We start from the raw sequence: 26,770 nt of genomic DNA on the forward strand, positions 1-26,770 counted from the left end.
CAACTTCCACTTATTTATTTAGTATTTTTAGTATTTTTTTTATTTATTTATTGAATACGTTTGCTCTAATTTTATTCTTCTGTTGTTTTTAAAATGTGTTTCTATTTAATCAAATTAAAATTTTTCAGGTGCATTTCTTGTATTCAATTCAGTTCCGCTGTTTGGAGAAGTCTCTCGGGCCACCCCGATACTGTAAAACTACGTATCCCATGAAGCACCGCGGTTGGGAAGACAACAGAAGAGGAAAAATCAGGTCAGTAGGGGACCAGTCAGTCGGCTTCTGCCCGGTCGTTGGGGACGTGATATAACATAACTTGTACAGGTCTGTGATTAATAACTGGTGTCTTTGGTTTTCGCTAGAAGGAATATAAATGTTTTAACTCGCCACTGCTGTTTTATTTTTCTACGAAGAAGTAAAACACCGAATCAAAAGTGGTCAAGTTACAAAACGTTACGTAGCATAGCTGCCCGCTATTTTCACCGTTAGCTAGCCGCCCTCGTTTCATAACTTGTCTGTGTTATTTAACTAATCACGGTGAATTCTGTTTGTTTTCCACTTTAGAACAAAATATAATCATGCTGCTTCGCAAAGTGACTCAGTCTTCCGCATTGTGTGGCACCATTCTCAGGATTCCTCCCGTTGTGTCTGGGTAAGTCATTTTTATAGCTATTATTGAACGTATTGGGTCTTGACGAATATGAAATGCTTTAATAATAACGAAATTGCTAACAATGTTCAAAATGACCTATGTATCCTTGTCTGGGCTACAGAGGTCAGCGGCAGACCAGGGCTGTGGTTGGTGTGCAAAGCTCCCGTCTTTACGCAAGCCAAGCTGCACAGGTACAATAACATTAGCCTTCATTAAGGTTCATATTCCCAGTGATTTGCATTTTATAAGATATGTTTTGTAGCATTCAGTGTTTTTAGAATATGCTCGGATTGTTGTTCAGTGGCTGGATGACATAACGTTGGCATCCCCTCCCGTTGGAAGTGGGTGAAAGTTCGCTGATCACGTGACTCCTTGATAAAGGTGACACCATGAATGTGGGTGACACTACAGTTGTCCAGGACAGGGTTCAGGACAGACAGTTGTCAGAAGATGTCAAACAGTGCTGCATATCAACCTAACAATAATCAATTGAACAAAATGTATTTCCTCTATTACGTATTACTTATTAAATAATTAATTATTTATTAGCGTATACTTACTTATTATTACTTGTTTTAAATTCGTTTGAGCCAACTTACAATACCTGCAGTCATATCACATGGGAGCATGAGCTGGATGTCGTCCAAAAGTGGGAGTTTATTCTTTTTGCTTTTTGAACAAAACAATTAAAAGCCTGTTCAGTGCCACAGCACAAGTGCTTAGACATTTATTAGATTTTTTCATTTAAAGAAATAAGACACAAGAAAGTGCTGGTGAGGGTTTCTGAAATGAAATCAGAAAAGATTGTTTTGTTTTTTTTTCTTATAAGTTGCAGCAGATTCTTGTATTTCAGAAGTGGAGTGTTTATTCTTCTGAAGCCACATTTATAATTCAGGATGGTTAAGCCAACGTTTTTCTTGTTTTACAAGCAGGAAAAATGTGACATATCTGCAGTTCATTTACATCTGGTAATGGATGAATTGTGGCTGTAATTAAGGTGTAATAAAATGATATTGCTTCTAAATTTCTCTGATCATGAATTTTAAATGTCAACAAAGCAGATTTCACAGCACAGCCGCTTTCATTAACCTGTATTATTGTTTATTTTGTCTGACAGTGTCAAGATCTTAAAATAATGATTTTACTTGCAGCTCAGCAGCTTGGTAATGACGCATGATCAACATAGTATATATTCAGTTTTCATTCATTCAGTTTTCATAATCATTCTATCCTATAATCACCTAAAACAGTGTCCCCTGAACAGTCCCCTTCTCTCTCACTAACTACAAACATGAAAAAGCAGTGAATTAGTTTTGCCAGTTCATATAGAGGCATTTATAAATTTTATAATTTTAGATAAATTTTAATAAATTTAAGGCTCTAAGTCAAACTGCTTTGCTCTAACTATGACTGAATTATTGCAAGATGTACTTTTACTTTATCTATTATTATTGATTTTTGCACCAAATGTGTTTGGAGCTTCATTTTCTTACAGTTTATAATACATTTTTTTTTTTTTTATTGAACCGATGAACTGTTTTTAAGTTATTCTCTGTGTCTTGTGTCTGTTCCTCTTCAGGCGGTGCTGGAGAAGCCAGCAGCAGTCGGCAGTGAAACTGCCACTAAAGTGGAAAAGAAGACAGTTGCTGATGTATGTAAATTCATTATTATATTTATATCATCATTCTGTGTTGTAAATGGCTTTTAAACAGTATTTTTCAAAGCGGTTAAGATTTGCCACCATTGCTACACATCACTGTATGAATCACGTCTGCAGAATTAAAGGTCCCCCGTCGAACTTCTGACCTCTTGTAGCACTATGGAGAAGTTTTTAATGAATTTTATTTGGAGGCATGTCCATGTACTCGTGGTTATACAGTCCCACAAATAGCTTCACGCAAGGCAGCAGAAAAGAAGTTAGTTAGCTAGTAAACATAAATAATAATAAAATATGCAGGTAGCAAAATGTTTTTGAAAATCAGCTTTAGAAATCTTTTATGAGGAAGAAAATGCATTTAACAGACTTGTTGAACCTCAGGGATACACAACAGATACACAGTTGACAGCTAAGGACATCTTTAACTCTGTTGGATATTCTGTTTGTGTTTGCACAAGCTTGACTATGTTTGACTTAATTTCCCACAGGAATCCAAATCATTTGCTGTCAACATTTTCAAGGGGCAGATTGTGACTCCCCAAGTGTTTCCCTTCCCCTCAGGTAAATCAGAGGACATTCCTGTTAATATCTGTTTTAAAAGATGCCAACATTTCTTTAAATATCTTTGTGGAACTTGGAAAGAAAGGTAGCAGTGTAATCACTCTTCTCTGTCCTGTAGCCCTCAATGAGGAGCAGGAGCAGTTCCTCCGAGAGCTTGTGGGGCCTGTCGGCAAATTTTTTGAGGTAATTTGAAACCTCTTGGAGCTCACGGATAAATTTGTCGGATTTCATGCTGATAGCCTCTTTACAACTCTTAGTCACCCCTCACCTTCTGTGTTTCTGCTTCCTGCGAACAGGAGGTGAATGATCCTGCCAAGAACGATGCCTTGGAGAAGGTGGAGGATCACACCATGGAAGGCCTGAAGGAGATGGGTGCCTTTGGCCTACAGGTGCCAGCTGACCTGGGCGGCCTCGGCCTCTCAAACACACAGGTCCGTCTGCTTGATTAGATTTACTCTGTAATACACACACAATAGTAAATATTGTCTAGCTGCTGCTTGGGTCAGACAGGTAAACATGTGGGTGCTGTGAGTTTAATGTGACAATATCCGTCCATCTTGCAGTATGCCCGGTTGGTCGAGATCGTTGGCAGCCATGATCTGGGCGTTGGCATCACTCTGGGAGCGCACCAGTCAATTGGCTTCAAGGGGATCCTGCTTTTTGGGAATCCAGCACAGAAGGAGAAGTACCTGCCTAAGCTTGCTACAGGTAAAATGACCAACTTTTGACGTTGCATTGTCAGTATCTCGATTTAGATGCATATTTAGTTGTATATTGCTTGACTCAAACATGCTCTTGATAGGATAAGGCTGGTGATATTCTGTGTTTTATTAGTGTTAGCAAATCCACTCCAAACCCAAGACACTTAATGACTCCTTCCTCATTTTTTAAAAAGCAAATCATTTGCTAAAATAGCTGTGCGCTTTATCTTCAAGGAGAGGTTTCTCACAGAGGAGTAAATAGTGCATTTGTCGGGGACTATTTCTAGATGTGGATTTGGTGGATTTATGGATTTAGTTATGACAGCTGATGATTTATGTAGGATTGACTTAGAATACATTTCAATGTCTGTAGTTTTCCTCATAATAATGGGATATGTCACAAAACATTTCAAGTAGTTCCAAAAAGGTGAGTTTTGAGAACTCAAAATTGTATTGGTATTGTCATACAGTATATGTCAGCCAAAGATATGTTGTGAAACAGTTTCACCATTCTATAGTTTGTCCACCAGAGAGCAGTGTGTTTATTTTTCAACTGTAAAATGTTCTGCCCAAAACAGATTCATGGGAACCTAATCGAAATGTTAATTCATGTCAGGGGTTGTATAAAGAAAATTTATTTAAACTCTCAAATATCAACATTGGTCACAAAAGTCCAGTATCAGTCGCGCTGTGAGAGGTAGATTTGGAAATAAGGGAGAAAGAGGCGGTGGGCACCACGCAACAAAGGTCCTCAGCTGAACTTGAACCAGGGACGTTGGTTGTTTTTTACCTCTGAGTCATGTTCTTCTTCAATTATGAATTTTTAAAGGTGGCATTTTGTCTTTTCACTGGATTCGGTGACAATAACAGTATTGTTTATCTCTTCAACCAAGGGTTTTCATTGTATTGAGAAGTAACATGATGACTTGTTTAATATTTCTGTTGTGCGTGTACTTGTGCGTGTTTTTCGCTGCAGGTGAGCATGTAGCCGCCTTCTGTCTGACTGAACCAGCCAGCGGCTCTGATGCCGCCTCTATCAAGACCACGGCTGTTCAGTCCCCCTGCGGACAATATTTCACTCTCAGTGGAAGCAAGATCTGGATCAGGTGAGGACACAGCACAAGTATCCAGAAAATGTTCCTTTCTCTTGCTACTTTCACCGCCAGGAGGCAGCACTGTATAATATGTCCAATAATACAGTGTAATGGCAAAAAGCTGCTTGTGTTCTCCCATGATCTGATGACCTCTTTCTCTTGTCAGCAATGGAGGCCTGGCTGAGATCTTCACTGTCTTTGCCAAGACACCCATGAAGGATCCCAAGACTGGGGAGATGAAGGACAAGATCACAGCCTTCGTCGTGGAGAGGAGCTTCGGAGGAGTGACACAGTGAGAACCCTTCCCTTTACTGTCTGTGTCACCAAAGTGTGACAAACTTTATCAGCTATGATTAAGCGTAATTTGTGTAAATGACTAATGGGCCGTTTCAGGTTGAAATTCCTCTTTTTATTCGTACGCCCTAAAACTCTCTTGTCCCGTATTCTTGCTTGCAGTGGCCCTCCAGAGAAGAAGATGGGCATCAAGGCGTCCAACACGGCCGAGGTCTACTTTGATAATGTTCGCGTGCCAGCCGACTGTGTGCTGGGCGAGGTGGGTGGAGGTTTCAAGGTCGCCATGAACATCCTGAACAATGGGCGATTTGGCATGGCAGCCGCCCTTTCTGGAACCATGAAGGGAGTCATCACCAAAGCTGTGAGTAAACTACCTATTGCATAATAAATGTAGACAGCTAAGGAAATGGTGTCATGGATGACAACAGGCGCTGAGCTGTTCTCATGAATTAGACATTTATCTTTAGTTCACAGCTTCAAGTCTCTGTAAATGCTGCATGGACCCTTATCTGTGTCGTCTTGGTTACACCCCCTCTTTCAGTGTTGTATTTCCTTCGTTGTGGGTTTGTGGGAAATTCCCCATCTTCTAGTTTGGTAGGGCCTGTTTCTGCTATGCAACTTCCTGCTTAGGTTAGAGATGCTGAAGATTCAAATGTGCTCTGGTCATGTGTGTTGTTTTTCTCAAGCCTTATTCTGGGTTGAGCATGTGACCAGATACTGCATGTATGTTCTAATGTTTTTTATAACAAGCTCATAAAGAGAGAGAGAAGTGTCTTAAATGTGATCATTTTGAGCTTTGTGTACTGATACTGTTGCACAGGCAGTAGTTTAACGTAGCAAAGAAACAACAGACTCATTTTTGAAATTTAATTCAGCCTGTTTGGTAGTTGCATCATCTTTCTGACACTGGAAACGTGTGACTAATTTCACCGCAGAACAATCAGTCTTGTCATGTTATATGATTGCAAAGTGGTTAATGCAGTGGCCATTGTTGCACTGTAAAAGATTTCAACACGTTATATGGTTCAAAAAGGTTTGAAAGTGATTAATCAATGGTCAATAATGTGTTTATGTCACTGAAATGTGTCTAAAACTAAAACAATCCTTTCTGTGTTGAAGAGCACAGAAAGTAAAGTTGCATTGATAAATTTGATTATCGTGCGCGGACATTGCTTCAGTGCTAATGATCCTTTTTGTTGAGTCTGTTATAAGTAGAAAAATTTGGAAATGCTGTGGCTGACTGTTTCAGATCTCTCGTCTCATTTGACCAACAATATGAAATCAAACAAAAATATTCATTGAAGTTCATTAAAGTGAAACATAGAAAAGCAGCAAATTCTAACATTTGAGAAGCTGCAACCATCAAATAATGGGGATTTTTTTTTCTAACAGAAAGTTAAACACTATGAATTATTAAAATGAATAATTACTGCCATACTGTCCTACTGTTGCTGTCAGATGCTGCTCCACTCACAGTAAACAGGATTCTTTTCTCCCTAAACAAAGTTTAGCTTATACATTCTTTAATGGCTTGTATGCATATAACTTTCCTGTAGACTGTAAAATCCATCCGACTTGATTACAAAAAGCCGCTTATATTTATTTTGCTGTTTGTGCTTTTATGAGATTCCATAGAACAGAGAACAGCATAGAAACCTTTAAAGAGGTTCAAATTGGAAATTCCCTGTCTTCAATATTTTATAAGCTGAGTTGGAGACGCATGTGTATGGGGGACAAAATCTGTGTGTTCTCATGTGCTATTGTAAGAGGAATGACGTGTTTAGTCAGTGAAGACACTGCCTGTAACTATGAATTAAAGTGTGACAGTGAAGGTGATTTTCCTCTTTTAATCAGGTGGATCACGCAGCCAACAGAACCCAGTTTGGGAGCAAGATCCACAACTACGGGGCCATCCAGGAGAAGATGGCGCGCATGGCGATGCTGCACTACGTCACTGAGGTCAGACTACCTAACAGTGGATTTTTAACCTGTACTCCAGTCTGATTGTCATGTTTCTCAGCTATATTGAAACTGAGATGTTTAATGAAGGCGGTATGGTACTAAATATTGCCATTGTCTCTCAACATCAGGTGTCATTTCCTGTTTTACCCACAAACTTCGCTGTGCACAGCATAATCAGACTCTGTTGTTGTGGCATGTCGCTGGTTTATGCTTACTGTAAAGCATGTGTTTTAAAAGAAATACGATTTTGATTTGCTAAGCAAAGATGTTTTCAGCACGAATTCTCGTTAAATTAAACCACTTTCACACTTGTATAGTCACAGTGTGTAATCTTTGCATTATTTTTTACTGTTGCAGAAAATATGTTGTAAAAAAAATGTTATAAATCCACTCTGACATTGCATTCTCTGTGTCTTCTTACAGTCAATGGCCTACATGATCAGCGGCAACATGGACAGTGGAGCGACTGAGTTCCAGATAGAAGCTGCCATCAGCAAAATCTTTGCCTCTGTAAGGACTCAACAGTTTCAGTGGTTTAACAGGCATACCAGAGGTGCTAATAGTTCCCATAGTGCCTGGCTGATTGTGATAATTGCTTTTAAAACCATCTCTCATGGAAACCAGGGAGGTTTTTAGAAAATTTCGCATTAGTCCAATTTTATACTTTGTATGTATGTTAATAACTTCTTACACAAGCTAGGGTGCCGATAAACACAGCACGTCTTTCATAACATTTATAAGGTTCCTTATTCTGTGGAAAACTGAAGACATATGGTGGTAGGGGAAGTGGATGTCTCGAGACTTGTTTACTAAATTAAGATGATTGTGTGTGTGTGTGCGCGGCGCGTGCGTGTTTGTGTGTGTGTGTGTGTTTGTGTAATTGTTTGTTTGTTTGTTTCCCCCAATTGTGACAGGAAGCGGCGTGGACTGTGACTGATGAGTGTATACAGGTTATGGGCGGCATGGGTTTCATGAAGGTGAGTGCTCAGTCCACATCCTGTTACATACAAAAGACGACGAAGCTGAAGCCACATAAATACAAAAATACACGCCAGCAGTTTGTGTTGTCACCAGTTATTGAATTTTAGCATTTGTGTACATATAGAGTACGCGAAAAGCAAACACAACAAGTTAATCGAACAACTATTTCACAAGGTAGATGAGCAATGTTACAGTCGCTTTAGCTGGCTGACTATATGTATAAGCAGTGATGAGTAAGTCTTAGCCCAAAGTTTTAGCCCAAAATCCCAGGACTTTCTTTTTTTTTTAGGAACTCCCTCCTCTGAGAATAGTAGAGCCAGTTTTCACCCCAAGAACTTTTCCAAGAACTCAGATGTAGAGTCTTAATAGGTCTGGGATTTACTAGTGTTTTTACCACAATATGCACATAGCAGGAACTTTTCCAGACCCGGTTTAGAAACATAGCAACTTAACTAGCATTTCCTGTGCCAGAGTTGCTGACTGCAGCTGAAGTCTGCGCTCTGGGGACAGGATTTTTGCCAACCTTGGAGCTATTACGGAATAGTTTTCAGTGCTGCTACAACTTGTGGACAACATTCATTCACACAATCATCAAGCATTAGGACGATGGGTGGACTTAATTATTATGAACCCTAAAGTTATTAGGGAGCAGAAATCACGAGTGAACAAGTAACCAAGAGACACAAAACATTGCCAGTTGTTATAATGCAGTTAAGTACTAACGCAGAAATAAAGATCTCTGATACTTTGCCAACAGTCATTCTTGGGTTTTCAGTCATGTGTCTCCTTTGAAACTTCAAACATTACGGGAATCAGTTAACTACAAACAACATGACAATGTCTCTATTGTCTCAAACAAATCTTTTCATTTCTTAATCTGTTATCCATCTATTTGCGTAGTCTTCTTGCTTCTTCACATACAGTGGAAAATCAATCAGGTATGTGACCTTTAGTTCCCAGTTTCCTGATTCTCCTCAGTTCCTGCTACTATTGATTATAGAAGGAACTCTTTCCTGCTTCACCACATCACCGTGTACTGATCCGACAATATTAGCATATCGCTGATTCTGTATTTGCAGTGATTTCTCAACGTATTTATTTAACATCGTATTTCTATACTCAACTCATTAGTGATGACATCAGCCGGCAATAAGAGTGCAAAGTTTGCTGCTCTAAATGCATCCATTTAGATACAGCTTTGTTTCTATGAAAACACTTATATATATATAGTATATATCATTGTATAAGGCCACATATACTCTGTCATACCAGTGTAGTATTGAGTCACATACAACTCGCTGACTCTCAGAGAATAAAAACCACACTGATGGTTTCCTCAAGTTAAAAAAAACAAAACAAGAATAGACCGGCATAAGCTAGTTGAAAATATGGGGGCGACGTAAAGTTGTGTCAACAATATTGTTGCTGTTCTTAAAATAAACCAAACGATCCAGGAGGCCGCCTCTCGCACACACGTGTTGCTTTGCCTCAATACAGTGGAAAGTCTGCCCAGATACTTTGAAGAACCTGCTGCAGAGGTGGCAAATCAGACTGTGATCTGCAAGTACTTACATGGGGTGGGAAAAATAACCTGCACAATTTAAAGCAATTTAGCTTAACAACAGAACAATTTACACTAAAAACGTTGACAGAAATTGAGCATATTAAGCTTAAGAAATGTACTTATTATAGGCTGTTCTGTTGTGTTGATACACTGCAGATGTTTTTGTTATTTGTCCACTTCCTTCATGTTTCTGCACGTCGACTGTGAAATTAGTTGTCGGGCATGAGCTATCGAAAAGGAAGAGGGGGGGAAAAACACTGATACAGCAGGCTTTGATTAGTTCTGCTCACTGAGTGCATTTTGACTGTTTCACTAAGGAAGTTAAGTCAGAAGTGTGCCCTGAACATTTTCATTTCTGCTCTTCTGGATACAATGCATCATCTGCGCTGACTAAAATACCTACATTGTCTTGTACTTTTGCTTTAAAACGAACAGTGGTTGTCTTTATTAGTGTTCACACCTGGAGTTATCACCACCTTATTTTAACTTGTGTGGGAAAGTGTTTTGTATGATGAATATCGCAGCTCAGTATTCTCAAAGAAAGTTACACTCAATTCATTCTCAGTGGTAAATTATGTGTCATATGTGATTTTTGCAGCTTAATTCTGCACATGATTTGCTGCAAAGAGGTGGGAGTTCCTCATTTTCCTGTATCTGTTTCCTCAGGACTCTGGAGTAGAGAGAGTAATGAGGGATCTGAGGATTTTCCGAATCTTCGAGGGCACCAATGACATCCTGAGGCTCTTTGTGGCCCTTAATGGTTTCCAGGTAACACAAAACCCCTGTGTTGTATTGTTTTTCCTAGAATCAGCGATGGTGATCTGATAATGTCTGTGTGGAAAAGTACAGATGCTCTTTGGGGAGGAAGTGATCTTTGCTTGCTGTCTAAAACTCTTAACAGTACTTCCTATGCAACTTACAAGATACTGCTACAGCTTGAAGATTTTGATGGGTTATCAAGTACCAACTTCCTTATTCTTATTTTACACTAAGGATCCTTGTTGGGCATGTGTTTCCTAACACTTGTCAGTCTCTGTTTCTTAAAGTAAAGACTCAACTCTGTAATTGACTGCTATTTGGAAGAGAGGAGGAACCAGTACATTAGAATAATAATGATAACTTTAAATTATCCAACTTGATGAAGCAAAAAGTAGCTCAAATTACCACAAGCCTCTCCAAACCATTTCACCCACCTGCTCAAATAAAAAGTAGCCTAATAGGTTGGTGGGAAACCGCACAATCTACCAACGCTGATGAACACTGTGATTTTTATTTTTGATGTCTTGGTCTTTTAAAAATAAAAGGCAGAGAAACTGAAACAGCAGTTGATGGTGTTTCATTGCTGTGGTCTGGATTCCTCCACCTCAATATATAGGAAGTAAACTTTGAGACAGTTTAAACTAATGGTGGAGAGAACCGCATTATTTTAAATGAAATCCTGCCGTATTAGGCCACACTTCTCATGCCTCCCATCGTTGGGTCAAAGATTTTGAGGTAAAGATTACATCATGTTTTATACATAAACCATGTAACGTCTTATCCTAGAACTGTTGTGAGACTGATGCAAGTCAAGGCATGAAAGGGGGCATGACTTGTTCTGTTAGTGTGTATTTTGTAATATATATTTTAACATCAGATATTTGTGACTAGATAAGCCACAGTCAAAGTAAAAAAAAAACAAACAACAACATCTACAGGAAGAACAATTCATCACTCAAAGTGTGTGTGCATGTGTGTGTGTGTGTGTGTGTGTGTGTGTGCGTGCGTGTGTGTGTGTGTGTGCTCGTGCGTGCGTGTGTGTGGTTTCTTCACATACTAGTAACAGTGACCGAACATCCAACCGGCTGTAAGCAGATTCTGATTCTGATTCAAATGCTGAACTGTTCATGTAGGAGCCCATCACTAAAAATAAGGAGAGAAAATATGTTTTCAGCGCTTTAAATCAGTCGTCTTCATCATTGATATCTCATGCGCGCCTCTCTCTCTGCCTCCTTCCAGAATGCTGGTAACCAGTTGAAGGGTTTACAGAAAGCCCTGAAGAACCCGATCGGCAACGCTGGGCTGCTTGCTGGAGAAATCACCAAGAGAGCCAAAAGGTTGCAACACACACACACACACACACACACACACACACACACACACACACACACACACACACACACACACAGAGGATTGCTTATGTGCAGAAAACTGCAACTGGCCTCATTCAGTCTGTAGTCTTACATGTACAGCTCTCTTATGTGTTCACACTGTCCTGTGGTGCAGATTACAACAACTTATCTTCTCACACAAACTTTCTCAGTATCTGGCATGCTCACACACTTTCACACTGCGCCACTGGCCAGACCTGCGACACTACGAACGAAACTGACGGAAAATGTGCGATGTTGTTACCTTATTTAACGGGAACTGCACCTCACCCCTCTCTGGCTTTTCACCCTGCCTTTGATTGTGGTCAGATCAGGTATAAACACCTGTGGTTTAACAGCATGTCATACCCGGCCCTTAAACGCACTGTGCACAGGACGAGCCGCATGTTTCAGTCATGCAGTCATTGCATAGGCTTTAAGTGACTTTTCTTTGTAGTTGAGTCGTGCATCACTGTCTGTTGGCTTGTGAACAGCAGCACTGTGGCTGAACAGATTCAGCATAGAAACTAATGGAGGACTAATTGGTATTGAGCTGTTTTCACCAAGTGGCTGTTGTGGTTAGTGGGTAAGTGCATTTGTACTTCCTCAGCCATGTTGATATAACTGTCTTCTGTTGTTTACTCTGTAGGAAGGCAGGTTTGGGCACAGGCCTGACACTGCAGGGAACCGTACATCCTGAGCTGGCACACAGCGGGGACCTGGTATGTTACTGTCTAAGGCATTTGTGTAGGGGGCTTCCCCAAAGCAATTTGCCTTGAGTGAGTGGGTGTCCAATGACAGTATGAAAGCACATGATATAGAATTTTTCTGCTTTGTTGCCTCTAATTACTGATGTACATGTACATGTGTCATGTTTGTTTCTCTCTGACCATTGTGTGTGTGTTTTATATTTTATTATTTTTTTGCTTTCTAGACAGTTAAAGCCATCGAACAGTTTGGAGCCGTCGTTGAGGAACTGCTTATAAAACATGGCAAGAAGATCATTGGTAAGTGAGAGTGTGTGCATGTGTGAAGGTGAGAAAAAACCCTTGTAGGTGTTGAATTTAAAAAAAAAAAAAAAAAACGTAGAGAAAAGCCCCAACTGTCTGCAGGTATGTTTGTTTTATGATAGTGTAATACATTTGTGATAAGTCATCTGAACAAGCACTGTCCTGTTTCAGATGAGCAGTTTGTGCTGAAGAGAGTCGCGGACTGTGCCATTGACCTGTACGCCATGGTGGTCGTCCTGTCCCGGTACGCAAACATTCAAATTCAAAACTCAGTCAGCTTTTTATTTTTTTTTTCTTCTTCACGACCTTTAACTCTGTCCCCTTTTTACTCCTTCACTCTTCTTCTCATGCTGTGCACTCCAACTCATTTTCTTTATGGCCTTTGTTTCCACACGAACACTCCTACGCCACAGAGAGAGACGTTTCTCATGTGTTTTTCCTCTCCTCTGCAGGGCTTCACGCTCTCTGAGTCAGGGCAATGCCTCAGCTCAGCACGAAAAGATGCTGTGTGAGAGCTGGTGTATGGAGGTAAGACACACGCTGAAAAAATGCCAGAAATTACTATAATCCTTAATTTTGATGACTTGTTTAGATGAGTCTGTGTGATTCTGAAAACGTTACAATAGTTGTAACCTGGATAATATTGACAATAGGAGGCCACAGCTATTCATTCATTGACTCTGGTACCAGCTGATAATAGATTACTACGCAGCTCCAGTTCACGTGCAAATGCCACTTCTCCAAGAAATCAAGTTCAAACTAACGTATCATTACTTATTAATGAATTGCATATTATAAAGTCAGTAAACAGCCCATCTTTAGCCATAATTTTCCATCTAGTCCTGATTCCAAAAAGGTGGTGTCATGAAAGAAACATTTGAACTTGCTTTAATGCTCCCTTCATCCCTCAGGCCTATGAGAGGGTCACACGCGACATCAAGACTCTGCAATCCAGCGACTCCAGGCGGCTCTTCAAGAACCTGCGCTCCATCTCTACAGCCATGGTGGAGAACGGCGGAGTGGTTTCTCCTCACCCCCTGGGTTTCTAAACGCACCACACTCCCTTTTTCTTTTTTTTTTTTAATTTCATTTCCCTCCATCTCTCACCAGATTCTGGGTAATCCGCACCAAGTTCCCTCAGACCTGATCAACTTTTATTGCTCCATCACACATCAGTGGTAAATGGTAAAATGGCTGCATTTTTAAAGCGCTCGCTCACTCACACACTGGTGGCAGCGAGCTATCATGCAAAAGGGGGTGATCTGACTATCAGGAGCAATTTGGGGTTCAGTGTCTCGCCCCCCAAAGATAGTGTGACATGTGGACGGCCCACTCTGCCTCCTGAGCAATTCAATCCGTTCTCTATAGCCCCTTTTACACTGGACAGAAAATCCGCCAACACCCACTAACATCTGGCTTTTGTCGTCACAGTGAAAAGGGTACAATCGGGATTCAGTCCCGGGTCAAATGACTCTGCAGTGGTCACGGCCAATTATCGGCTCCAGCTCTGATGGGCAGTGATGTAAAAATGACACCCCGGTGAACACGCTCACATGGGGCGCCCCTTTTCTGCACTGTGGCGCCTTTTCAGAACTTTAAGATTAAGCATTCTTGTAGTGATCAGCGATTGAAACCTAGGGCTGATATGATTCATATCTTTTACCAAGGAATCAAAATTTGAAACTTATGGGTTCGTTATAATGCGTTATCTTGATTGTTATCAGCTTTGGTCTCTTTGCGAACCTGTATTTCTGTCATTTATTGATTTCATTCCAACTAACAACCTCTAGAAATTGGGCTGAAGTTTTTATCAATATGACGTAAAAAAAAAAAAAAATTTTTATCGGACAATAGGTACAAAAAATCCACAGATTTTTCAACCCTACTACCTGAAGAACCACTGATGACAGAATGTCTCGAATGTGTGCATGGAGCTTTTAAATGCACCATTTACTTTATCTCTCTGCCTTCATAACTGCAACTGATTGAAAGGTTTCATCATTTGTTCTGCTGAAACGTGAAGTTGTGGTGTTATTTTTGTCTGATGACTAAACGTAAGAACAACAACAACAACAATGCAACTTAAAGAGGCCAGTGAATAGTATTGAACTAATGTGTTTTAAGCAGTTTAATTTATATACAAAGGAATTTTAAAGGACAGATTTTGCCTTTGAATTTGTACACTTATCTACATTGTGTTCGGATGTACAGTATATATAATGGTGTGGTGTTTATGTGCTTTAATGCCTTTCTGCATGTTGATTAAACTCACTTGGTGCTCATCACAGACGCATTAAATATCAGGAGCAAAGCCTTTGCCTTACAAACGGGTCCACAGATGCTGTTTGAAGTTCCTGCTATGACTTGAGTCAAGCACAAGATGTGCAGGTCTCATTCTCTACTCTTTACTAATGCCTGTCACGTTAGTTTCAAAAGACGGAGTGTTTGTTTTCTCTGCTAAAGGTAGCAGGCATCATTAACTGTAAATAACTGGGTTTTTGACTGACTGTACGGCTTCCATTAAACTTAAGATATCTGCAAGTTTGTGACAGGGAGTGCTGCTGTTACATATGATGATTGTCTCAGCTGTTTTGTTTGAGTTGCAATGTTTGTGCAGATTTGCTTTGAGCTTTTTGGTTTTAACAACACAATTCTATTGGGAATAACAAATAAAGAACCTATTGATCTGGCTGTCTATCTGTTTATCTGATCCTCTTTGTCATTTGTCAGGGCTCTGCCTGTTTTTTTTAACTGGTAAAAACCAATTAAATATTAGTGTGCAGCAGAAAAGGAAAAGAAAAAAAAAATCCTATTAAAGAAATGTTTTCACTCCCTTCCTGCCACTCTTACTTCCTATTTCTGTTGTATTCATTATAATCTGCAACTTTGCTTTCACTTCTGCAGCCTGGGCTCTTCCAGGGTAACAACACTTTACAGGAATGGCAGTAAGCGCTTTGCCACCACATGTATTCCGGGGCAGAGATGCCGTTGTATAATACAAACAGGAACCCCTTCCTGCCCTTATATGCAGACTTGTCAAGTGTAACTTCTGCGGGGGTTAGTCTAGAGATGATGAGGGCTGCGGTGCAGCTTCATGAGCCATGTGGTTAAAACGTTGAGAATTTCCCTGGCGTGTGGCCCCGACTGGTCTGACTAAAAGAAATACCTGACAGACTCAACTGCAACCGTGCCAAAAGTCAACCAAGATGGCAGTCTTTGCTTTTGCCTGTAGATGCTATAACTTCTTTGTTCTGTGGTAAATCTTGAAAGTGAGGAAGCATTCAAACAAACAAAAAGATTAAAACAAAAGTCAGCTTTGCTTTGAGAAAGTGTTTAGATTAGTGTTAAACTAAAGCTATTTTGTATCTAAAGTTAAACATTTTTAGAGTTGCGATGGTTAGTGGATTAATATATTGACAAAAATATGAATTGTCATTTTTCAGGCAAAAATGCTGAATATTCTTTGGTTGCAGTTTCTCAAATGTGAGGATTTCTTGCTTTGCCCCGTTGCAGATCGTTGTGAATTGAATATCTTCAGGTTTTAGACACTTGGTTGGAAAAAAAGACATTTTGAAAATGCCATTTTGGAGCTCTGGGAACTGATAACAGGCATTTTTTTTTTATCACTCATTTGAGGCATAATGTAGACAACAAGTGAGTAATTAAGAAAATAATTACAAGTTGCACCCCTGAACATTTTGAGAAATATGTAAATTCACTTTCATGCTGATAGTTATCTACAGATGAGAAGCTGGATAATGGTATCGATGTAATGGGTGTCCTTTACATGTGAAACTAAAGCCTGGACACAGTTAGCTTAGCTTAGCATAAAGACGGGAAACAGATAGCGTCAGTTAGAGGTACCGTCAGTGCCTCTAAATTCAATTCATTATTCAATTCAATAATATCATGCAGGGGAGATTAATATGTAACGATTTATGAAGTGAATGTATTATTAATTAGTATGTTACTTATGAATATCTGAATAATTTCACAAAGTTGGACATTTCTTCTTACTATTCTCTGTCAACTACATAATCACATAGATGTGAACAAAAATCTTTTAATGATAAATAACAAATGTGTATGCATCCACACAACAGCAGCAGAGAAGCAGAGTGACTGACAAAACTTTGTAATATCAATACATTAATCGATCAATCTGCATGCACCCATTGAGAGTGGTATCGATCTTCTCATCTAACTTGACAGGAAAGTGAATAAGCATCAGTTTCTAAATGTTATCAAATGGTTTTGATAAAGATGTAAAATCAACCATGAGATGTCTTCATGTATTTGTTAGTATTTACGTCCATGTTGAATGTATGTGACCGTTTCCCTCTTCTGGTTTCAGGGTGCTGGAAATATTCAAGCGGATCAAGGCCATTAAACTCACAACTTTTAATGTCCACAAAGTTAAGAACACATGGAAACAACATTCACCAGACGACATGTGAGATCAAATCCTCCATCCCAGTCATTTTTTTAATCCCACGTGATGCAGGCGTGTTTGCAGTCCCGAGGTCAGAGAAGTTGTGTTTGTGACCTGAAGACTTGAATCTTACATCTCTGGACCAGCCCTCTGCAAACACACTCTGTTGGCCACTGAGCCGCTCCACTGTGAATCCGCATGTCTGAGACAAGTGGTCAAAAAAAATAGAGCACAACATAATAAACATGCTGATGTCCCGAGTCGCTCGCTGCACATCCTGGTCTAAATCTCCTGACCGACCCGGGGGGGTTTATGAAGTCCCGGGAGATCCCTTTAGTTCCTTTCAGGCCTGAGCTGAGGGAAAAAAAAACCCAGCCATGTTCCTGTGCCAGTCGACATCCTGACCCGCTGTTTTCCCCGCATCAGGCATTGCTCGTATCACCTTGACACGAGAGTGAGTCGTGTGAGCAACTCCTAGTTTCCTCCTCCTGCGCTGGGACTTGTGAAACCTCCAGGGAGATGATGGTCTGGGCCGTCAGTGTCCGCTCCCTGAGGGGAAGAAGACAGTGAATACAAGTTAAAATTACACCGGAGCTTCAGGAATTAACTCATGTGCCCTTTCTGTGTTGTTTCTGTGGCGAGATGTCACACCTCCAAAACACTTAAAAGGGAAGTATTTTATATTCAGATGAGGTTACTGTCCATTTTAACTACACTTTTAGTCATAGTAGTAGCAGTAGTCACACTAATAGTAAAGCTTATATGCAAATGAAGTGTTTTACACGTTTCTTTCGATTAAGTGACATTTTCTTGTTATTAATCACCCTAAAGAATTCACTCTAAAGAGGGAAGATTTTTAGATTTTAACACTTGATTCAGCACTTTCTTGTGACCCCTTAACCGTTTAAGAAACAGTTAGTCATTTTAATAAATAATTATTTTCTTTTTTTTGCAAAGGGTTAGTTGAGAAGATTGACTCTCACGTCTGTGTTCGAGGTTTACTTTTTAGGAAATAATGAAAAAAAAATCTGTATGCTAAGCTAACATAACCGAATAATAGTGGGCAGAAGAAGAAAGAGAAGGTGTCCACCACCTGCTGTGCACAGGGTGAATAAATCTATCTACACCCCTGCAATTCATCTACTCCATGTGGCTTATTGCTATTAAAAAAAAAAAGCTGTAAACCACAAGTGTGTTTTGAATGAGTTGGCTGTTTTTCCAATCTAGGTCGACATTTCATGTGACTTCATGTGACAGTGTTTTCTTTGGATGTGAAAATTTCAATTAACAGATATTTCCCGCCACACTTCTGATTTTTTTCCATATTCAAATGTCCACATATTTGAAAAATGTTTTTGTTTAAATTAAGTGGTTTTACTTCGTCCATTCTGACATCACTTTCTGATGACGTTGTAACTAATGTCTTATTTAATTGTTAAAAAAAAAGAAGTAATTAACAGGTGTTTTATTGATCAGGTGTGAACTAAGTTTGGATTGGCAGGTTGTGAAATCTCCTCCTGGTGCTTTCCCTCCTCCAACAGACACTTTTTTAGCTGTGATCTCCTGGAAGAACTGCAATCCATTTAAAAACCAGTCTTCAGTCTTTTCAACTGTAAACTTGATTCATTATTGTAAAAGTCGTTCATCAGTGATTTAGTAACATATTGGTCATGACTTCCTAACTATTTCTATCGCCCATTATGGTAGATGACACACTTGTGAAGACCAATTGTGACTGTGGAGCTGCTTTTACTGCGTTTAATGACTCACCACCAACAGAGATCACAACCTGGCAACCCCAAAGTTACTAATTTAACGCTTATAATGATGTGTTCACCATTAATAGTCTTTTGTTGGAAGTTACAGAAGTTACTGTTTCTTGTGAGAAAGAGGCGCCCTGGTGTCTGTGGGGAAGGACCACATGTAGATGAAGGCAGCCGGTGGGACATACCTTGCTCTGTGGTGAGGGTGTTGCCAGCTGGCTCGCACTGTCCAGCCGAGGACACTCTTCAAGTATCTGGAGCAGCAGGGGAACCTGTGACTCAGCTGCTCCATTAGTTCCTCTTTGCGCAAACCGTAAATAACTGGCGCGACACACTGCGCCAAACTGAAGAAAGCAAAGATCACCACGGCGGACAGCTCTTTGGTCTCTGTCTGAATGAACTTTCGTTCGTACAGAGTCGTCAGCACGAAACTCACAAAGTTGGGGAGGATGTAAACGGCCAGCTGGGTGCCGTGCAGGGCGATCGTCTTACACCCGGCCCGGTTGCGCCGATTGAGCACCCCTAACCGCCTCCCCTCCACCAGTATCCTCACATAGCTGTACAGTATGAGCACCGTGCACAAACCAATGAACACCACCTTCTGCAGTCCGCCTTTCCTCAGCTTCTCCTGGCCGCACTCCCCGTGATAGTCGTCTCTGCTGGCCTGGGAGTCCGGCTGGAGGAGCAGAGTGAACGGGATGACCAAAGCCAGCATCCAGGTGATCACGCCCAGCAGCCAGGGCCAGTGCCCCAGGGTGCAGGAGGCGCTGTAGCGCATCGGGTGGCACACGGCGCAGTAGCGGTCCAGAGCCATCACCGTGAGCGTCAGGAGGATGTTGGAGGCGCTGCTGATCAGAACAATGATCATGACCAGGCAGGCGCTGCGCCCCGGCCGCGCGTCCAGGTGGATCTGGTAGTAGAAGACGCTGCTCATGCCCAGGTGAACCAGCGCGGACACCAGCAGGTGGAACACCAGCACGAAGCGGGCATGACGCCGGAGCCGCTCCTCGCGGACTATCGACCAGTTGATGATGAGGTTGAAGAAGAGAAGCACCGAGAAGGACACGGTGGACACGTAAAAGCGCACGCAAGTGTAGTCGCTCACCTGTGTCGTCCCCGTGGTGTTGTTCCCTGACATTATTCCTCAGCTGGGCTTGGTTGGATTTATGGGATAATGATGATGATGGTGAGAATGAAGGCGATGATGAGAATGGAGCTGATGGGAAAGAAAGCTTATCCGCCGCATGATCCTCTCTCACTGCTGTCTCACTGAAAAATGACTCAGTGACACCACAGCTCACGTTTCCGTCTGTCTTTCTCAGTCTCTCTCAGTCTCTCTCTCTCTCTCCACACACGCACACACACACACACACACTTGTCATTCTATACTTGTGAGGACCTTCGGTGACATAATGTATTTCCTATAGCCTCTAACCCCAACCCAAAAGAAATTTCTTTAGTTTTTCTTTAAAATTAAGAAGTAATATGACACATTTTGATATTCCATTTACTACCTGTCATATTAAGTGTCATGGCTGACTTGTCCTCTGCTTTGAAATGTTATTGCAGAGCAGTGACATGATGTCAGATGGCTGTGAGCTCAGCAGCTGGCCGGTCAGAGGTGCTGTTGCTGCTCTTCAGTAGAAGTGGATGAGAAGCAGAGCAAAGTTTCATTAACACTCGTGCAAATGTGACCAAACTTGAATGAAACCTGAGCGATGACTGATAATATACAACACAGCCTGAGCTGTCAGTGTGCAGATCCGCCCATGGGGCAAATAATGAGATAAGAGGTCCCTGGAAAGAGATGCATAGAAAGCCCTGAGCCTTCTCACTCCCTGCCACCTCACCCAGATCATAAAGTGAAGCACACACAGCCGTATCATGGTGTGTGTAGTCTACTGTATCTGAATAATGTCTTGCAGATAGAAGAGGCAGTAAAAGTACAGTAGCTTGGATGTGCTAATCTCAGTGGAAATGATGAAATTGCAGCTCCTCTGCAAAGATTTCATCAACTTGTGATCAACCCTCAAACACACTCATACATGTTTTCACTTAATCTGGTTGATTAGACCTCTGCTCAGGTTGTGTGTGTGTGTGTGTGTGTGTGTGTGTGTGTGTGATATGATCCTATCGTAAACAAGAAATACCTCAGAGGAAAGTATGGATTTCATCTTTAGATGAGGGGAGTTTCTTTCATGTTGCTCCTTAGGTTACATGCTTCCTGCAAAGTCTAAACAAAGACATCAAACTCTGATCTGATAGTAACATGTTTCCCTTGTCTCCTTCTCTGTGCCTGTAAAGATGTAATGTTTTGTTATATATAATATATATATATATAACTAGACATTACATCTTTACGAAGTTATATATATATATGTATTATATATATATACAAGAGTCACTTCATGTTGCAGAGGCAGAATTGCTGCTGTAATTTCTCTCCATTTGTAAACATTTTGTTTAATTCCACTTATCTAACCATATAGATCACCAGTAGACTATAAAAAATAGATAATCCTTTATTAGATGATCAATACATAATGAGTGCTGTAGCTGTATATGATGAAATATTCTGTCTAAAAATACAGACACCGACCCCCAACTCATTCCTGAGCTCATTACACCACCAAGTGCACAAAGACAGGTATTAAAACAAGTAAATACACATAATAACAGAGAAAAATGGCTCCACTGGTCTGTTCTAAAAAAAAAAAAGAAACAAAAGTCTACCAACAATAATGTAGATCAATTAAATTAAAAAAAACTCTAATATTTGTTTAACTACTACAATTAATGCAAAGTTATTAAGGTGCTCTATTCATCATGAAGATTAAAATCCGACAGTACGTGAACGCAGCATTATCATACAGTTTGTTTTACTTACATATTTTATTAGTCATAATACTAGTTAAGTAAATTTACTTTTTACTGTTTAATGACCTGTTTGTAACGTCCCTGCTATTTTATACAGGGGGATAGTTTGCATCTACTAAATGAGTTTTAAGTTTTATTGTGATTTATCATTGTCACACGCCATTTAAACTTAAAGCCATATATATATATTACCTTTTGAGTGCACCAGTCCGCTGTTGTTTTACCTTGAATTTTCTTCAGCCTCCAGTTGGTCCGTCTGAGGTTAGCACATTTTGAACTGCGTCACCTTTTTTTGTTATCATTATTATTATTATTAACTTATCACTTACAGAGGGATTATTGTGAGTTAAAGTTATTCTGCTCATGTAAATTGTTAGTTCGCATTTTGACAACACGTATAGTGTGCTGAACAGTAGCTTGATGTGACGAGTCGCGTGCACGGTTGTGTGTTTTCCTGAAACACACAAATGAGTTTTTTTTTCTCTCAAAAGAAACTCCAGGTGAAGTGAAGCAGAAACTGTTGGCGCTGCTCTCGTGAACTGAACACGTTGCTGTCTCTCTAAAGTTTGTCAGAGCTCTCGGGGCCAGAGAAAAGGTAAGAAAAGGTTTGTTTATTAGCATATATAGGACACGTGGTAGTCTTTGGCTGATGTGTGGTCTATAGGGAGTTTTTTTTAATAAGGTAATTTATTGGTTTATTGTCATGCACTTGATAGTTGCTGTAATTACACGTTTGTCGGTTGGTTTGCGTGAATATAAAATCTGTAAATATGAAATCAACTACTTTCAATGAAATGGGGTTATGACGTAACAGAACGTCGTATTTTATCCTTTCACCTCACTAAAATTGATTTTATTTGACAACATTTGAATATCTCTTCGTACATTCAGATATCTAGTAAGCTAACTCAGCCATAACATTAACTGAAGCTAACGCTAACACTAACACAATGATAGCTGCATATATCTTAGTGTGAACTGTCAGACTCAATGAATAATGGAAGATGTGATTAAGCACTGAAAATAAGTGATGGGCAATATGTATAAACTCCTCTATCTAGCTGTGTGTACTTTTATATCATATATCAGAAGTGACAAATCTTTTTTAAACTATTGGATAAATCCGTGAAAGACAGTTTCTCATTGGCCAGTCCATCAAGTTAAATGCATCACTTTGGTGCAGGAATAATGTAAGCATTAAAAGTTGCCATAAGACAGTCCTGCTCACAGATCTGCAGTATTACCCATATTGTCATATTATTTATACACACAAAGACATAAACAGGGTACTATGCAATACATCCCGCACCTACCAAATGTGATTGTTCAGCTGGTGTTGGGCAGTAAGGTCTGTGTCGTACTGGCTTTCCTGTTTATTCGAAAAGGTGCTGAATGTGGTTGAGATCAGAGGCTACATACATTTTGAAAAAGACAGATGTGAAAAGATGTGAAAGAGATTAGCATTTGATATGAATGCATTGCAACATACGTAAATTCTGACTACTGTTGATTGTCACGGGGAGTGTGAGTGGAGGCGCTGCAAGTCCCTAACAAGGATGCCTTTAGTACCAGCACAGTCCCAACGATTCTGTCTTAGGTTTGTCTTTATTGTGATTGCTCAGGAGGATGTAGTGAAACATGGATGGCAAAACACTGCGTTACAGTACATGTTATACTGTTACACTGTGACAGCCTTTCTTCCTCCTGTGTATGGAGCCTTTCCCACACTTTCCCCCTTCATTTCTGCCCTGTATCCTCCAGGCATGGCCGTTTACCAGCAGCCAGTGCAGATGATGACGGTGACGACCACCACCAACAGCACCAGTGGAGCATGGAGCACTGGCCTCTGTGATTGCTGCTCTGATATGGGCACCTGTAAGTCTACCTAACTAAGAGCAATAAACAGCAGTGATGTTTCTTCACCAAATGCACCAATTATAACCACAGACCTGGTTTCCAGTTTACCGTATGGTACAGTGGTAGAGACATCTTCCCATAAGCAGAAACTCTTTCCTGAATAAACTAATAATCTCACCACTGAGTCCGTTCGGAAACTGATCATTTCACACTGTCTACACCAGCAGATGGAGTTTGCCCAGTTGTCATGGAAATTCAGATGTTCAAATTTACATTTTGGCGTCCAAGTTGGCAGACAAGCTGTGGCTCAAAGTTCACTCTTGATCTGGGACGCAGCAAAAACAACAAAAACAAAAGACAAATACCAAGAAAAAACTGAGGCTGAAATTTCACATTCACAACATTTGAGTGTAACCAGATGAGACAGAAAATAAACACCTGAGCATAACTGCAGCTGGATTTACAGTTGCTTAAACCAGTAAGCTGAATGAACAGCAGCCAGTGCTTGGAAGATTTATTTTCTGCCCTGACCTTTGACTCTCAGGCAGCATAAAGGCTGCCCCACTTTATTTGTTAAGGCTGAGCGCAAGAAAGGAACGCCCGCTTTATGTTTGTACTGAATGCTGATATTCTTCCTAAAAAAGATGCTAGAAATGGCACAGTGCTCTTTGTAGGTAAGATACAAAGAAAAAGTATCAGGTATCTATAAAGGAAACAAAAAATGATTTAGGATTCATTTCTTACAAATTGTTCTTGTGTTATTTTCTCAGACCTGCCAAAGAGTTTACAGCTGTTGGCACAGGATTAGTAGCACTCCTGACTCACCACCATCAAAACGACCTGTATGTATGAAAGCGGTGAAGTTATTCTTGAAATACAGCTGAAGATCATAAATACCAGTGTCACGGGGTTGACTGTTGTATTCCGGGAAATATCAGTGTGAAATTTCTGTGACTTTATAGATGAGATTCTTCACAGTTGTGTTTCATCCAAAACGAGCAAGAGATATTTTTAACACCTTAACGTGCAATCTTAATAACGTCAAAGTTCACATGTTCTATTCTCTCTCCTCTGCCCTGAAGGTTGCTGTGGTCTTTGGTGTTTTCCTTGCATGCAATGTGAGACAGCCAGTATGAATGGTTGGTGCTGCTGCATGCCATGCATGGACTACTGCTGTGTGGTGTCCTGCTTACTCCGTGCCACCATTAGAGAACGCTACGGCATCCCTGTAAGGCCGGGTTTGGGAGGGAGGGTGTTATACATGGGGCTAAGGCTTTTTTCTCCCGATTAATAATTGTGCCTTTTCTCAGTGGATATGTGTATGTTTGCTAAGTGTTATGTGTAAGCTGTAGTTATAAATGACACAATAAGGGCTGCAAGATGAATCAAATATCTACATTGCCATCGCACATACGAGATTTTTTATGTGTTGTAGTTTAATGTCTCCAGTTCAGCTTTAAAAAAACAACAAGTCTTTGCCCACAAGTGAGGAAGTGCCTGTGCAGGACAACCACTAACCAGCATCCAGTAAAAGCTGTGCGTGCGGTTTGCTTTGGACCAGTTTCATTGTCATTGTCACCAGTGTCATTTTAAATGTGCAGATGTGAAATGCAACATTTCCTCAATTTTCACCACCCAAATACTACTACTAAGTACAGTGTGCACATTGGTTCACACTCACACAAATGGTGTTGCACACTTTTAGTCAAATTGGAGTCATTTTGAAAATGCTAAGAGTTAAGTCTTTAAGGATGTACTTTTGTAGCACCTTTCATCAGTCGGTGATGAACATGAGTGGAAACGTTGTGGAAACGTTGCGAGAAATATTAACTCTTGTCTCAATCACTTCTTTACCTCTACTGATGTTAGCACGCTAACCAGCTAGCCCATCTCATCACTTTCCGACAGTGAAAGTGATGAGCCTCCAATCTGCCTTGAAGAAGTAGCGCTGCTCAGAGGGCGCATGTTAATCTCTTATTAATGCAGCGATGACTGAAGCTCTTTATCAAACCACAATCAGAAATCTATACCCAGCAGCTCATACAGCCCTGCCCTGAGGCCCTCTTGGCTGATAAAAAATCAATTGTCCTTTTTCATCATGCAACTAATTGCTTGTGATTGCTTAAAGTAACAGTTGTCTATTGAAAACAAAAGTTTGCTCCACAAACAGGGATATGTGTGTCACTAACTGACGACTGCAGGAGAGGAAACTCCGTCAGGGGATTTATCACTCAACTCTGCAGTTTCCCCTCAGCTCTACAGAGCAGTTTAGCATATTTAAGCTTATTGACATCTTCAGAGTCACTAAATATCCTGCTAAAGTGTAAAAAAATCCACTTTTTATTGCATTATTTAAGTAGGTTTAGTACATTTTTGTAAATAAGTCCGTACATCAGACTGCTGGATTAATCCCTTCTCTTTCTCTCTTTCTCTCTCTCGCTCTCTCTTCCTCTTCATCTTCCTCCTGCAGGGCTCGTGCTGTGAAGACTGCTGTTTGTTGCTCTGGTGCTACGAATGCGTCTGGTGCCAGATGATCATGAATGAAGATCAGGCGCAACATGCCCGTCACCGCTGCAGTAGTAACCACACAGGTCGTCAATGTTTAGTGCGCTGCCATTTTAGTTAGAGGGAATGTTTGTGGTTAGTCTTAACAAGGACTTATTTTTCTTTTGTAAGGTTCAAAACATTCAAGACATGTTTTTTTCTGTTTGTTGTTTGAGCAATATTATGAGGAAGACAGATGCAGACAAAAAAAAAAATATCCTCAGCTCGATTTGTTTACTTTTGCATATAGTATATAGCAGCCAGCACTGAGCGTCATAAACATACTCAGTATAGTAGCACGTTGCTGTTTGTAATGCCAAGAATCTAGATATAGCTGTTTTGTTTACTTAATGTTGCTGTTTAAAGCCTTAAATTCACTATTACAGCCAGTTTGAATGTCATGATATGAATGACGTTATGTCAGGTTCTTGTTTGGCCTTTGTTTCACTCTTGCCAATAACATACTGATGTTGCAGGCAGCAAGCTCACAGCTATCACAGTGTGTCCAGTCTTTAGAAACTTCAAATGTTCTTTTATTGACACAACAACACATCACAGCATCTTTGCCAAGTCACATTATTCTGTTGAGCAGCTGAAACTCTCCTCATCAGAAACGTTCCCCAGTTTCTCACCTCTGTCTTTATTCATGATGTTGAAAGTAAATAAAATTTTTTCTATACGTGCAAATCGAAAA

At 40.4% G+C, this 26,770-nt stretch overlaps 3 protein-coding genes across 3 annotated transcripts; 2 read left to right on the forward strand and 1 right to left on the reverse strand.

Moving 5' to 3' along the window:
• The first annotated feature begins 236 nt into the window (after positions 1-236).
• On the forward strand, positions 237-15,298 carry acadvl (acyl-CoA dehydrogenase very long chain). The gene is made up of 21 exons (XM_023420819.2): positions 237-322; positions 563-650; positions 772-841; positions 2,230-2,301; positions 2,796-2,868; positions 2,987-3,051; positions 3,165-3,299; positions 3,432-3,576; positions 4,546-4,675; positions 4,830-4,955; positions 5,120-5,318; positions 6,812-6,916; positions 7,343-7,429; positions 7,834-7,896; positions 10,131-10,232; positions 11,463-11,560; positions 12,243-12,315; positions 12,528-12,600; positions 12,775-12,847; positions 13,056-13,131; positions 13,515-15,298. The coding sequence occupies exons 2-21, from the start codon at positions 577-579 to the stop codon at positions 13,650-13,652; spliced, it is 1,977 nt and encodes a 658-aa protein (XP_023276587.1). The 5' UTR covers positions 237-322; positions 563-576; the 3' UTR covers positions 13,653-15,298.
• Positions 15,299-16,989: 1,691 nt separating this feature from the next.
• Positions 16,990-21,505, reverse strand: LOC111665744 (olfactory receptor 14A16). The gene is made up of 2 exons (XM_023420818.2): positions 18,987-21,505; positions 16,990-17,584 (listed from the first exon to the last, which is right to left on the reverse strand). Exons 1-2 carry the CDS (start codon positions 19,934-19,936, stop codon positions 17,458-17,460), a joined length of 1,077 nt encoding a protein of 358 aa, XP_023276586.1. The 5' UTR covers positions 19,937-21,505; the 3' UTR covers positions 16,990-17,457.
• Positions 21,506-22,110: 605 nt separating this feature from the next.
• On the forward strand, positions 22,111-26,770 carry ponzr1 (plac8 onzin related protein 1). The gene is given in 5 exon segments (XM_087177867.1): positions 22,111-22,270; positions 23,437-23,550; positions 24,615-24,760; positions 26,003-26,070; positions 26,072-26,770. Coding segments are annotated over 4 exon segments (393 nt in total). The 5' UTR covers positions 22,111-22,270; positions 23,437-23,438; the 3' UTR covers positions 26,139-26,770.

This window comes from Seriola lalandi, unplaced genomic scaffold (genome assembly GCF_002814215.2).
Source record: "Seriola lalandi dorsalis isolate HSWRI2012SDOR001 ecotype SW California unplaced genomic scaffold, Sedor1 jcf7180002054658, whole genome shotgun sequence".
Classification (NCBI taxonomy): Eukaryota; Metazoa; Chordata; class Actinopteri; order Carangiformes; family Carangidae; genus Seriola; species Seriola lalandi.

Coding starts and splice junctions, on each gene's coding strand:
- acadvl (XM_023420819.2), top strand. CDS start 577: ATGCTGCTTCGCAAAGTGACTCAGTCTTCCGCATTGTGTGGCACCATT. Junction 7,430..7,833: donor TCAGCAAAATCTTTGCCTCT/GTAAGGACTCAA, acceptor CAATTGTGACAG/GAAGCGGCGTGGACTGTGAC. Junction 10,233..11,462: donor TGGCCCTTAATGGTTTCCAG/GTAACACAAAAC, acceptor GCCTCCTTCCAG/AATGCTGGTAACCAGTTGAA.
- LOC111665744 (XM_023420818.2), bottom strand. CDS start 19,936: ATGTCAGGGAACAACACCACGGGGACGACACAGGTGAGCGACTACACT. Junction 17,585..18,986: donor CACCCTCACCACAGAGCAAG/GTATGTCCCACC, acceptor TCTTCCCCTCAG/GGAGCGGACACTGACGGCCC.